Genomic DNA, 15,687 nt, shown 5'->3' on the forward strand with positions numbered 1-15,687 from the left:
GAAAACTCTCTCCATTCCAGGCAGGGAAACGAGTTTCCGAGGATATTATCTGCATTTTCCAGAAAAATTTTGTATCCACTCACCATTCCAGGCAAAGGAACAAATTTTCCCGGAGTTCCGAGAGATTCCATCATGCCGGGCGTGTGGGTGATCTCGCTGCTTGGGTAACTTTTGGCCAGCCCGTTTGCTTAGTTCACATTCTGCTGCCATTGTATAAGGTTGTTTCCTTGCTTCCAGCTGTTTTTTACATACAATTTGTGTTGTGCAGTACAGTACTGTACATTATTGTACTGGGACACAATCAGCCACGAACACAGTGTTAAAACATAAATAGTGATTACAGTTACATTTATGTACTGTACTTTCAGTAAATATGAAATTACTTTACATAGCAGTGTGGACAGTGCCTCTGCAAGCTAGTGTAGAGGTGTATGTATAGTATACAAATACCTCCTTGGTGGAGAGGTTTGCTAAATGTCATATTGGTTGGCCGTTTGGAGACACGGGTTACTACAAGGTGAGTAGGAATACATTTCCGGAACTGTACATTCTATTTTCAGAGTTTATTATTGTTAATGTCATTTGAGGTTTCCTATCTGCAACAAAGTCAATCCAATGAAAGGCACCATAATTACATGAATCATAATGAGCATAACACAGTACAGTTTAGAACAGTTACAGGAAAACAAAATTAAATTCTCATGTAAATTTTTGTTTTGCAATAGTACTTGAAAATATATATACCTACAAAATTTGTCCTCGGATACGTCCGCCAGAGCCAAACTTTCAAGGGACAAGCGTCAGCACGCGGGACACAGGTGCCGAGTTATCAATTGTTGTTTTGGGGAATATTATTTCATTCACTCTAGTAATTATACAAAGTTTCTTACTATGTTATCATAGGTAAATGCCTGGTTTATATAATTTGTTTATCACTGTGCCCATCACCTTTCTCAAATTAGATTACAAGATATGCATTTCTCCTATACGTACACCTGGCAACTGGGAGTGAGAGAGTGACCGCTAGTTCTGCCGTCGTCTGCAGTTGTAACTCCCCCCTTTCTCTGCCATATTTCACTGGATTTACTGTTATATTAGTGTTTAATGATGTAACAGTGCTTAATAGTGATTAATCATGGCATTGTAGCCAGGTAAGACTCGTCAGTGTAACCACCAGGCTACTGGGCCAAGTTGTGAGGTGTTATGGTTGTTTTTCATCTCGTATCTTCGGGTAGATATACGTGCTTCCTACATTTATATTTACGCAGTTACATGCGCACATCATCCTACATACATATTGTAAAAAGAAGTAAAAAAAAATAATTGTCCTGAGGGCAAACAGATAAAAGGGAATATACATTTCTTTGTATACAAATGTTATTCGCAGACTTGGCGATTTGCGGTTATTTTGAGAACCCAACCCCGTGAATTTGGGGGCTCCTGTACCGTAATTTTTATATCTGTATCGTTTTCATACACTTAGTACATTCGCCGTAGGTTGAAGTACCATTTATATTTTTTGCATTATTATTGCAAAAAAAAACCCGGCCCCTAAGAAAGTTTTTGGTATCCTTGAACTAAAATTGTAAGTGTACACTACTTTATGTGCATCACTTTTTAAAATCAATTTTGATTAAAAAAATATGTATTTCTTTCATAAAAATGGGATCCATTGGTGTTGTACTCATTTTTTGTATAAAATGGCTGTCTTTTGGGAAACATTTGCTCTAAGGTGGACAACCTCTTATCCCAGACACCCCTTCCCCCCCACTTAGTCTGCCTTAGCATTGTTTTACTGTATTACAAAATATGTACAATACAGTATACTGTACGTAATTAAAAAATATAAATATAATATACAAAATATATCCCCCCAAAAATAATTTATATGCAGTATTTCAATACATATTTAAATAATTACTTAAATACATATTCAAATCCATTACTGCCCAACTCTGTTGGTTACAAACCTTCAAATCAGCCTGAGTAATGGCAGCTAATTTTTCACACTTGTCTTGGCTCAACCGATCCATGATTGCTCTCATTGCACCTGCTGCAGCCTCTAGAAGTCCATTATCTGTAGTAACACCATAAAACCATCAGTAACAAATGTTTACATGAATGAGTAAGGCAAAAATGAAGCAATGTTACCACCCTATAAAATTTAATGGTTTGTAGTTAATTGATGCACTTGAAAAGTTTTTTCTGCCCCCTTAGGTCTCACCCCTGCCTTTATGTAGCTATGCCCCTGGCACATAGTCCAGAAGCACAAAATTCTAAACTCAATGAGTTAGCTAAGACTCTCAACTCTCAAAATCAATGGGCCAAAATCATATATTTCCAGAGTTATTTGTATCCACATCATTCTTCTGAAATGAAATCCCAAAGATAACAAGGATTCACTATACACTACTGGATACACTTGCCAATGGTGGAACATCCAAATTATTCACTAACAACCTACTAAAAATGAATGGGATAGTCAACTTGCTGCTGTTTGAAAAATAATAAAAAAATCTTACATCAGTTTGTATGTGTAAAAACAACCATACACTCACAATATCTTAAACGGTAGAATAAAATCAATATCAGTGATTAGTTGTAAGCTATTCGTGGGATATATATAGTGATATCCCCATTAGCTGGAACAATTGGTGCAGAACACTTCCAAGGATGAGAGATTTAAGAACAACCAGACGATGTTCTCAAACTCGGAAAAATTCCTTATCCCCGGAATCTTTTCCAGTTACTGGGAAAAGTTTCCGAGTGTCTAAACTAGGCATCTTGCACAGATGGACACTAGCCCACTTCCCCAGAACGTTTCTGGGTGCTGGGAATAGTTTATCTAAAAGTTTGGTTAAATAAATATATTTAAACACTAACAATCTATATGATACAGATGTGAATGAAGCTGAGTGTTACAGCAAAGACTGGTATTTTCCACTCCCATGGAGCTGTGGGAGATTAGTGGGTCACATGTAACTGACCTGACCTGATGCAATGTCAGGTGGAGGTAGGGTGGGGGAATAGTGGTCTCATATTACTGACCTGATGGAATGTCAGGTCACCCTTTCTTGGGTTGGGGATTAGTGGGTCTCATGACCTGAAGATGTCTTGAATAAACACGAAACCTAAAGTATTTTTAGGGAGATCGTGATAAGTGTAAATGAGCAAAGTTGTATCCCTTCAACATTACATTACATAACATTTTAAAATTTGGAGTGAGAAAGCAGAAAGGTGTGGGTGATTAGAGAGAAGGAGTGAAAATGAGTGATGCCAAGTGCTCCTCAAGAGTTGATATTTAACTTGCTACCACCAACCGCTTACAAAAATTCCACCAATGCAAGTTATATTCTGCTAAGTCAAGTCAGTGACATTATATAAGTGAAAAACAAAACTCCTGTCTTGTATAATCCTGAGTCCCTGACCCCCCCCTCCACTGACACCTAATCTCCCTTGCTGGGTGTGAACACCCTCCTCTCCTTCCCTCTCCTCCCAGTCAGCAGGGGAAGCGAGATGGCGGTGATAAGGATTTTACAGGATGAACTTTTTTAGGCTTAAAGTCTTTCTCTTATAAACTGTCACAAACTTAACTTAGCAGAATATAATTTACATTGCAGAATATAATTTACATTGCTGGAATCCTTGCAAGATACCTGTAGTGATTATTTTGAGTATAAATATCCCATAGCTTGCACTCATCATAAAATTGTTAGTAATTAACTTCTTACATTTGAGTATAATTTATATATTACAGCACAGTCATGTTTTGCTAAAAATTATGGCTTTTTCACAAGTAAAAGCCTGTATAACTAATCCCAGTGGTCAGGATATTATGGGATTGAATGTTACAGAGTATTTCAAATAAATTGTTTGTTTAGTTCTGTACATAGAGAATATTGTAACATATTTGCAACTGTGTGATGGAGTGAGGAGGAGACTGGTGGTGGAGGAAGGATGGAGACCCTTGGGGGGGGGAAAACTGACCGCGACCCCTGAAAAATGTTCGTCTCCCAATCCCACCCCTGCCTCTGTCATTCCTAATGATAAAACATCACAAGAATATGATAATGAATATAGGCAAATAAAATCATTGGTGAAAAGCGAAGTGCCAGCCTGCCTCCCTCCAACTCAGTGTCTCACACAAAAGAATTTAAACTCTAGATGTTGTGTGTGTGATGTTGTAGTGTTGAGGTATTAAATAAAGAATAATAACTCTGGCCTAAGGTTACATCCACCTCAAATGCTTTGAAAGCATTTGAGGTGGATGTAAATAAAGTTGGTGGGGCCCATTCTTTTATAAGCTCTTCTTTTGTTTGCAGTGGAGGATTAGTGGATTCCATGTTATTGACCTGACCTGGTGTTATGTAAGGTCACCCAATGTATATAAGGCTCTCTGTCCCTGTAAATTTAGTTGCCTCTGAAGATGTCTTGAATAAGGCGTAAGCTAAGGTGCTCCAGTGTAGTTAGTTGGCCGAGAGGTAGCAGTGAACAACAGTGGAATCACGCTCAATTTAGTGAAATAGTTCGGTATCTAAAGCAAATATAATGGAAAGATTGATTTAGAGGCAATTTCAATTTAACGAACAGAGTTGACTCGAATTAGATCGTTAAGTCGAGAAAATACTGTATTATATCACAGGTTCATCCAAAAGAGAACAACTTAATTACCCAAATAAATTTTCTGTCACTGAAAAGTTATTAAAATTAAAAAAATAAAAATATATAATAATCTATGTTGGTCACCTGTACAAGCATTCTGGAACACCATGCTGCCAAGGTCCCACCATGTGGAATACATGAGTTCTGTACCTCCTATGTCACTAAGTTCCAATAAACTGGCCATGTTTTGAACACAGAGTAAACCTCGTATCCGTAAAGCAGAGAATCTGTAAGAGAAATATATGTATAAAATGTGGAATTCAATATTGACTTCCTAAAGCTTATTAATCCTTCTATAGTCAAACATTCTTCATATAAACTCTTCCCTTATACAATGATGTCATTTTAACCTTCATTCATTTACCTGCACCTCATCCTGGCCATCACCACCATCCTTCACTATCTCCAAAGTCCTTACAAACTGAATTTACTTCAAAGTGTAGATAAATTACTATTAATATCAATGTTTACCTTTATTTTAAAAGCATATATTTCCATTTTAAATTTTTTAGTGGGATAAGGTTGGTGATTAGTACAGTAGTAACATATGGATGTATTGTGTGTGGGTGGATTCATATATTTTCAAGGTATCACAGACCACTACAGGGGCAGATCCAAGGGGGGGTCTGAACTTTCAACAGAAAATTATAATCTGTTTTTTTAATGCAGAATTATACTCATTTTTTTTAGAGTAAAAAGTAATTACTGTACTATTGACCCCAGAATATCTCCTAATATCATGTGCACATGGCTTTAAAATGGCCTCAAAATGTCCATGATATTAGTCACACACACACACACACACAAAAAAAAAAAAAAAAAAAAAAAAAATTATGGGGTAGGCTGGGTAGGCTTGCTATGCTCGCCATATTCCCCACCCAGAAGGTTCTTCTTGACTCCCCCCTTTGATATTCCTGGATCACCCTGTACTAAGCTTGCTCACAGTAATGGCATTGACCACTGCCAATGGAATAGATTAAATTCTGGCCCTCCAACTTTCAGGAAAATTCTGCTGTCTCTGCTACAATGCATTCATTATTTACAGAAAACATTATCCACCTGAATAATTTTTCATTTGTACAAATACTGTACAAGATTACAAAAGTTGTCATACAAATCTTACTTGTTCACTAAAGATGGGCCATAATTCAAAGGCTGAAGAAACTGAATAACATTTTCCTCAGGATACTGGACCTTATTTAGAGCTTTCTGGAATAATTTGAAATGAGTGATGCCTTCATGGACCTGAAAGGAAATAACTAATTATATCAAGTGCCACTGCAAATAATCATGAATGATAAAGAAACTATATAGTAATGACATTGTAAATTGAACTGGTTAATATAATTGTGATTTTTATTTGTGGATCCCCAAAGAATATGTCCAATTATGTACAACAAACCCTCAATAATCTGGACAATCTTGAACCTGCCTGGTCTGTGGTTAGTCATTGAGAGAAAACTATAGAATTCGTAAAGTCCAATTCATAGCAAAATTAGTGCAGTGTGTTTATGTCAGTCCATGCCAACATTACATGGTCCATTTGGACTTTGTCAACAAAAGTTACTAAATATTATTGATCAGATTAGTAGTTTTAGAAAAAACTGACAATTGGTGCACCAATGGCAAACATGTTTATGTCATGTCATCATTCCACCTGATTAAGATGAAAATGTAACAATACCACAAAATTAGTAAAATAAAAAATTATACATGTCCAAATTATACTGAAACTCTACCTTTATTAAAACGTATTGCACTTAGAAACTGTTAATAGGTAAAATACATAGATAATCCTTTTGAAAAGGTTCTGTGCCTACAATTTTTATAGTGTTAAGTGAATTCATCTTATTAGATGATCACAGAATAAACTTGATAATACTGTACTGGGCCAAGATTTACTAAAGGGTTATGAACTTCATTAGTGCTTAAGGAGGAAATATCTCCTGTGGTGGTTATGCACTAAAGAGTTGTAAAGTCCGCTACTCGATTTAAAACGGCTGACTTTTTCTTCTAACTAATGGTGGCTCCGAAGGTCTCGTAAGGTGGAAATAAGGTCACGTAACCCAAATTTTTCTCTACTATACAATCCATTACCAACACCTCTTCCCTCCCTAACCAGATATCCCTCCTCGAGACAGGCCTGTCACTTGACATTATTAGGGACCTGCCACGTTTTGCCATAAACAGATGAATTGTAACGGGAACCATCATCATTCTGTCACTTTATGTAACTTGCTGACAAAACCCATGGCCCCTCAGGCTTTTGCCTATAATGCATGAAGGCAAGCATAAACTACGCATGCTTCTCAGCTGGGTGCTGTAAACGCTTTTGCGCTTCACCTTGCACAGGATGTGAGGTGCTCAATAAACTAGCCCCCTCACGGGACAAAAAAAAAAAAAAAATTCTATAGAATCTATATCAAAAGAGACAGAGCTGCCAGACATACTTCAAGCATCAGTAGGATGTTCAGGGATCCTTTAGACCCTCTACAAATTGATGACCACCTACTGTTATGGTGCTGCAGATTCCCATGTAGGGATATACTCTGGCTAGATATTGGTCGAGTGAAAAGGTCATCTCATGTGGTCCCACGACTCCCAATGCATCGTCTGTGTTAATAGCGTTGAGTTTTCCTTAGTGGTAGTGTCCAGTATGCAGTTGATGACACTACAGGCTAGGTTCCACTAAATTGCTTTTGTTAGGTGAATTACATTCATCAAAACCATTTTTCCCATATAAATTAATATTATAAAGGGGGGATGTGTTCCTGTACTAAGCTCGTTGAGAGAATAATATACTGTACTAAGCTTGGTGATAGAATAATATACTGTACTAAGCTTGGTGATAGAATAATATACTGTAATAAGCTTGGTGATAGAATAATATACTGTACTGTAATAAGCTTGGTGATAGAATAATATACTGTACTGTAATAAGCTTGGTGATAGAATAATATACTGTACTGTAATAAGCTTAGTGATAGAATAATATTCTGTACCGTAATAAGCTTGGTGATAGAATAATATACTGCAATAAGCTTGGTGATAGAATAATATACTGTAATAAACTTGATGAGATAATATATATTACTGGAATAAAGCTTGGTGATAGATAATATACTGTACTGTAATAAGCTTGGTGATAGAATAATATACTGTTATGTAATAAGCTGTGATAGAATAATATACTGTACTGTAATAAGCAGTGATAGAATAATATTCTGTACTGTAATAAGCGTGATAGAATAATATACTGTAATAAGCTTGGTGATAAAATAATATACTGTAACAAGCTTGGTGATAGAATAATATACTGTACTAAGCTTGGTGACAATAATATACTGTACTAAGCTTGGTGATTGAATAATATACTGTACTAAGCTTGGTGATAGAATAATATACTGTACTAAGCTTGGTGACAATAATATATGTACTAAGCTTGGTGGCAGAATAATATACTGTTCTAAGCTTGGTGACAGAATAATATACTGTACTGTATTAAGTTTGTGATAGAATAATATACTGTACTAAGCTTAGTGACAATAATATACTGTACTAAGCTTAGTGATAGAATAATATACTGTACTAAGCTTGGTGACAATAATATACTGTATACTAAACGGTGACAATAATAGACTGTACTAAGCTTGATGAATAATATACTGTACTAAGCTGTGACAATAATATACTGCTAAGCTTGGTGATAGAATAATATACTGTACTAAGCGGTGACAATAATAGACTGTACTAAGCGGTCATAGAATAATATACTGTACTAAGCGGTGATAGAATAATATACTGTACTGTAATAAGCTTAGTGATAGAATAATATTCTGTACTGTAATAAGCTTGGTGATAGAATAATATACTGTACTGTAATAAGCTTGGTGATAGAATAATATACTGTACTGTAATAAGCTTAGTGATAGAATAATATTCTGTACTGTAATAAGCTTGGTGATAGAATAATATACTGTAATAAGCTTGGTGATAAAATAATATACTGTAACAAGCTTGGTGATAGAATAATATACTGTACTAAGCTTGGTGACAGAATAATATACTGTACTAAGCGGTGATAGAATAATATACTGTACTAAGCTGGTAAGAATAATATCTTTATAAGCTTATTCATAGAATAATATACTGTACTAAGCGGTGATGCTAGAATAATATACTGTACTAAGCTTGGTGACAATAATATACTGTACTAAGCTTGGTGACAGAATAATATACTGTACTAAGCTTGGTGACAGAATAATATACTGTACTAAGCTTGGTGACAGAATAATATACTGTACTGTATTAAGTTTGGTGATAGAATAATATACTGTACTAAGCTTAGTGACAATAATATACTGTACTAAGCTTGGTGACAATAATACTGTACTAAGCTTTGATAGAATATATACTGTACTAAGCTTAGTGACAATAATATACTGTACTAAGCTTGGTGATAGAATAATATACTGTATACAGCTTGGTGATAGAATAATATACTGTACTAAGCGATTGGAATAATATACTGTACTAAGCTTGGTGATAGAATAATATACTGTACTAAGCTTGGTGACAATAATATACTGTACTAAGCTTGGGACAGAATAATATACTGTACTAAGCTTGGTGACAGAATAATATACTGTACTGTATTAAGTTTGGGCATAGAATAATATACTGTACTAAGCTTGGTGACAATAATATACTGTACTAAGCTTGGTGACAATAATAGACTGTACTAAGCTTGGTGATAGAATAATATACTGTACTAAGCTTGGTGACAATAATATACTGTACTAAGCTTGGTGATAGAATAATATACTGTACTAAGCTTGGTGACAATAATAGACTGTACTAAGCTTGGTGATAGAATAATATACTGTACTAAGCTTGGTGACAATAATATACTGTACTAAGCTTGGTGATAGAATATACTGTACTAAGCTTGGTGACAATAATAAACTGCATTCTTGGTGATAGAATAATATACTGTACTAAGATTGGTGATAGAATAATATACTGTACTAAGATTGGTGATAGAATAATATACAGTACTAAGCTTGGTGATAGAATAATATACTGTATTAAGTTTGGTGATAGAATAATATACTGTACTAAGCTTGGTGATAGAATAATATACTGTATTAAGCTTGGTGATAGAATAATATACTGTACTAAGCTTGGTGATAGAATAATATACTGTACTAAGCTTGGTGATAGAATAATATACTGAAATAAACTTGGTGATAGAATAATATATCATGTTTTAAGCTTGGTGACAATAATATACTGTACTAAGCTTGGTGATAGAATAATATACTGTACTAAGCTCTGTGACAAAATAATTGCAACAAATCAAAATACTGAGGATAAAACATATCAAGCATAAAGGTGCACACACAGAGCTGTCAATTGTTGTGTGTGTGGGAATATTATTTCATTCACTCTAGTAATGATACAGTGTTTCTTGTTATGTTATTAAAGGAAAATGCCTGGTTTATATAATTTGTTTATCACTGAGCTCGTCACTGTTTTCAAATTAGACTAAAATACAAGATATGTACTTCTCCCAAACATACGCCTGGCAACGTACGCCTGCAGTTGTAACTCTCCTCGTCCCTTGCCATATTTCATTGGATTTACTGTTACTATTAGCGCTTACTGATAGAATAATGCTTAATAGTGATTAATCATGGCAGTGTAGTTAGGTTAGACTCATCACTGTAACCACTAGGCCAAGCTGTGAGGTGTTATGGTTGTTTTTAAATTCATATTTTCAGGTAGATATATGTAAATTTCTTCATTAATTTTACCTAGTTACATGCACACACCGTCCTACATACATATTGTGAGAAAAGTAAAAGAAAGAATTGTCCTAAGGGCAAACACATAAAGGGAATATACATTTCTTTGCATACGAGTTAGCTGGCTCAGTGAGGGAGGAGGAGGGCAGAGTGTAGCAGAGGTGGGGGAGCGTTGCTAGGGTGTCGGTGGAGGTACCTGCCAGCTGGTCTCTGTTACTAGGGTGAAGCAGGGAGTGTATTCAAAGGGTGACTGTGTTAAACATTCATTTGGCCTTTATTTACTTGTTTGGCAATACAGTATTTTTTATTGTACAATATTGTATCATGAAGGACAGTCATAGAATGAGTGAGAGAGGCAGGTGGATGTTGTGCTGATCTGCTCTGACTAAAGCATTACTAAAGTTATGATTGAGGTGGTGATAATAAGAGGTAGTGGTGGATCATGGAGCTGGTGGTGTAGGGGGAGATTGTGGTAAGTGGTGAGGAGATGATGCATCAATTGGTTTGTCATGGTTTGATATCGTAGTGGTAGTAAGAGGGGATTATATTATATACAGATGCTCAATGGCATAAAGCTGCCAAGGAGACGTCGACCTTAGTACTGGGAGCTACAAACTAAAACCTTTGCTTGTCTACTAGTCAGAAAATCCTACAGCTTTGAAGGATGTTTTCAAGGCATTACTTCCAGTTATCTGGAAATCTAATAAGAAGGCTTGGGTGACATTGGCCCTTTTTGAAGACCGGTACAGTGACCCCTCGTTTAACTGACGCCTCGGTTAACGAAATTTCGGTTAATGAACTGCCTTCCATAAGGATCTTCAATTCGGTTAACGAATTTCTTCTGAACCGACCTCAACATGTTTTACTTTCGACTGGAACAACCAGCTTTAGTATCGTCCGCCAATACATTAATCGGTTCTGGGGCTTAAATTCCTTACTATTTTAGTAAATATCAAGAAGTTTATACTATTCAATAATTTTAAAAGTTTAATATTAAATTTTTAGTCATTTTAACTATTGAACATAATTGAAGGTAAAGTGACTAGTTTAATGCGTGCCATCAGCCTCTTAACACACACAGACAGGCGTTGTTAGTCTCTCTCTGTTTTCACTGGAGGTAACATCTTGCTTGAGACTCTCTTCAACTAAAAGCGTTTTTTCTGTGTTTAAGCAAATTATTGGTCATTTTGAAATATAGTTTACATATTGACAATATATAATGCAGTGCAGTGTTGATTTAAAGAAAATAATCTTGAAATACACCAAGAGAACTAAAATTTTATGGGTGAAATGGTGCCATGGGAGTGACTTCTCTTCACCCCAATGCCTTCTCTTCTTCCTTCTCTCCATCCCCATTCTAATTTCCATCATCATCATCACATCCAGGGCCTTCTACATACTCTCAAAGTAAGTGAACTTTCTACCATTTTTGTTGAATTTAAAATTTTTTGGCTGGAACCAATTACCCAAAAACCCATTGAAACAATGGTTTCAGTTAACAGCGACCTTCTGGAACGGTTGGTTCGTTAACCGAGGGGTCACTGTACCTATATCATTTTGTGCCTGAAATGGAGCGGTATTGTGCTTCAAAGTCAATACCCTTCAAGATTTATTACTTAACAATGCACCTGGCCATCCAGCATTTATAGACGATGTTCATCCAAACATTAAGGTTGTGTTCCTACCTTCAAACACAACATCTATTTTACAACCGATGGACCAGGGAGTTTTTGCTTCATTTAAAGCATATTACCTGAGAAGGACATTTGCTCAAGCTATCAGGGCAACAGAACAAAAAGAGGGCAGGACTTTAAAAGAATTTTGGAAGTCCTACAACATTTATGATGCTGTGAAAAAAACATTGCAGTTTGATGCAGGTAAAACAAACCAACATGAATGATGATTGGAAAACCTCTGCCCACAGTTTGTCCCTGATTTCAGGGGCTTTGAAGACGATGTTGGGGAAGTAACACAGACAGTGGTAGACTTTGGGAACCAACTCCAGCTTAATCTTCATGAGGGTGATGTTACAGAGTTCTTTGAGTGTCATGCTGAAGAATTAACCAATGAGGACCTGATTAAACTGGAGAAGTAAATTTTGTCAGGGGATGTAGAGGAAGCTGAAACTCCAGAACCAAAGCGATTCATTACAAAAGAAATGGCAGAAGGTTTCAGGCTTATTGAAGAAGGATCGTTTAAATTTGAACAGCAAGATCCCAACACAGCAAGATTCATAAAGGTATTACTGAATGTCTATGATACTACAGAGAGATTTATGATGAAAATAAGAAAGTTTCAGTTCAACCATCCCTTGAAAAGTTTTCAAAGAAAGTCGAAAGGCAGCCAAAACCAGTCCCATCAACCTCTGCAACATCTACAGAACCAGTCCCATCAACCTCTGCAACATCTCTGAACCAGTCCTGTCAACCTCTGCAACACCCACAGAACCAGTCCCATCAACCTCCGCAACATCTACAGAACCAGTTCCCTCTACCTCACTAGATTTTTTTAGAACCAATCCTATTAACATCTACACCATCAACAGTTTCATCCCAATAAGCCTCTGTCACTCCTACAAATGCCCATACCATGCAAGCCAGCCTGTTTCAATGTAAGCGTTAACCTTTAATTTTTAGTTTCCCGTATTTTGTCATTAAATTTCTTCCTTTCTCTTAAATTAAATGATTCGAGATGTATAAAAGGACTTAGGCTATGATATACAGGGTGTTCCATGATTATCCTAAAACAGTTTGCTCTCATGTTTTAATCAGGGTACTCATTTATCGACACCCTGTACTACTATAGGGTATGTGTTCCGACTTAGCGTCCTCAGGAGCCGGAACTCGTTCTAACCCGGAGACCCATATCAGTTACAGTGATTGGCGGAGAAAATTTAAACATACACACCACTTCCACCAGTCTGCAATATATGAAAAAATGCTAGAGTTCGTACGAGGATCAAAGCTAAGTTTCGAACCATTTGTGAATCACCCTTCTAATTCACATGGACTTCAGATCTCCCAGCAGTTATGAACTCGTATCTCAGCAGTGTTAGTGAATCTGGGTCCTAGTAATTATGGCTAACACCTTTCACTAGGTGGTAAAATTCATTGCCATAAGCCCTGAGCTGTAAGCCCCAAGCTATCTCTTGGGCATCATGGATACTCTGTAATTCAGGCATTGGTTTGGTTAATTTCATCTTAATTCTAAAAAGGATCTTAAGACGTAACAGTTAACCATTTAAAGTTGGAGACAATAAATTATGAGTGCCATGTCAGCAGAATGCATGACTCTCCCAGCTTTTGGTGCAACCAAAATTGGGTTGTCAAGACTTTCATACTTCTCAGTCCCAGTCTAAACACACTATCAGGTTAGCTCCCCATAGGAGGATCTCCCACATCTGGGGGCACAAAGAAAAAAGTTCTGATTGATCCACACAGTTCCTTCATGTGAGGGTTTTGCCTTTGCTTACACCATACTGGAAGGGGTTGTATAAACATAATTAGCCTCCTTTGTACGAGTTCCCCTCTGAGCTGAATAAATTGTCTTTTGTTAGCCAAATAAAATACTGTATATCAAAAGTGGCATTCCCACAGTGAAGGGGTTAATAAAGATAGTCTGATAACCCTTTGTGTATGGGTTACCCTCTGAGGTGAATAAAATCTGACCTCTGTCAAATAAAATATAAAAAATGGCATCCCTGTAGTGAAGGGATTAAGTGTAATTCACCAAATGATTTGTTATCTCTGAGCTAACTGAAGAACTGGTCTGAAATTGCATTAAATGGCAAGGGGGAAAATATATAACCTCGGCCCTTTATATGGTGAAATCCTGATTTTTAATGACCTTGACTTTGACTAATTTTGCCCAAAACCTACTAAACCCGTTATCACCTATCCAGAGCTGAGAAGATTTGGCAAAGATAGGTTCACATTTTGTGGTATGTAGGGGTTACAAAAACACACACCTATAATCTAAACCAAGCAACGGATTTGCAGAAATCAAAGATTTTGCCAAGTAAAAATGAAAGTCACTAAGTTTTTCAAATATTATTAACCCTTGTGCCCCAGGTGATTTAAGACCAGCCTGACCCTCCACAGGCATATTATTTGCAAAATTTTTTATTTTTTTATTTTCTATTTACAGTTGAAAACTGATATTTTAGGCATAAAATTTGTGCAGTCACCCATCGCGTACTGTTGTGGCTGTCATGCACATGGACCTCTCTGTCCACAGCCACCACAGCAACCCCGACCTCGTGGAGGGGGTAACGGACGGGGTGAGGAGGGGGAGTGAGCAACATTTTCTGTATCAATGTCCTAAAGCTGGCCACCTCAACAAACTTGACATTATTCATTTCCTCCCCATCACTGTCTGCATCACCAGATACTATGTCAATGCTACTCAAATCAAGCAACTCTTGATGAAAAGCACAGCAGTAGATCCTTGATAAATTGGACTAATTGGGGCAGACCCCAGTCCAAAAAATGCAAAAGTCCAAAAAAAGCGAAACGAAGGAGGGATGGAGATAACACTGCTTATATGAAGTGTACAAAGATAACCAGTTTAATTATGTTATTACTGCATTTCAACAACTAGGGTCTTTAAGTGTATGCAGAAATTTGAATTAATCATGGAACATTGAAATGGTTCTACTCAGCTACTACATACTGTATATTATAGCCTTACTTACTAAAGCTTGTTCCAAAATTCAATAACATTTACTACACAGAAGTAAAAGACATAAAAGATGAAAATAAATCTTACCTCAGGAGAGAGCACATCCTTTGCCCCTTCCAAATCCATAGCATCCTCTGCAGAGACATTCTCAGCCTCACCATCAGATGGAATATTGCTACTCATCACAATCATCCTCATCTGCAAAAATTGAAAAAATATATCCTTTTTTTACCTTTATAAGCAAAACCATATGAGAGTTCAGACTTCTTAAGGTCACCCTTCAAAAGATACATTTAGTATTTTTTTTTTTTTAGTAGCTTTCATTTCTTAGTGTCACCGCCACTTTAAAATGCTATTGTACAATATTTACAAATCTTCTGCACTCACTAGTGACAAATGAGCCTAAATAAGTGAAAATGGGATTAATGACAACTGTCCTGGGTGCCCAAGTGGAGGAAGGGGTGGAAGGGGGGGAGAGTTGGTTGCATAAGGTAGTGTAGTGACACATGTAAGGCTATAGGCATTGCCATTATCATGT

General features: G+C 36.5%; 1 protein-coding gene across 1 annotated transcript in view; it reads right to left on the bottom strand.

Moving 5' to 3' along the window:
* LOC121877311 overlaps window positions 1–15,368 on the bottom strand; it is a 29,398-nt gene extending 14,030 nt beyond the window's left edge. The window contains exons 1-4 of the mRNA XM_042382996.1: window positions 15,237–15,368; window positions 5,786–5,907; window positions 4,747–4,889; window positions 1,971–2,077 (exon numbers count right to left, since the gene is read on the bottom strand). Coding sequence (XP_042238930.1) covers window positions 1,971–2,077; window positions 4,747–4,889; window positions 5,786–5,907; window positions 15,237–15,347 — 483 coding nt within the window. The 5' untranslated portion in view covers window positions 15,348–15,368. The remainder of the gene's footprint in view (window positions 1–1,970; window positions 2,078–4,746; window positions 4,890–5,785; window positions 5,908–15,236) is intronic.
* Window positions 15,369–15,687: the final 319 nt, after the last annotated feature.

Source organism: Homarus americanus, unplaced genomic scaffold, assembly GCF_018991925.1.
Source record: "Homarus americanus isolate GMGI-L3 unplaced genomic scaffold, GMGI_Hamer_2.0 scaffold367, whole genome shotgun sequence".
Lineage (NCBI taxonomy): Eukaryota > Metazoa > Arthropoda > Malacostraca > Decapoda > Nephropidae > Homarus > Homarus americanus.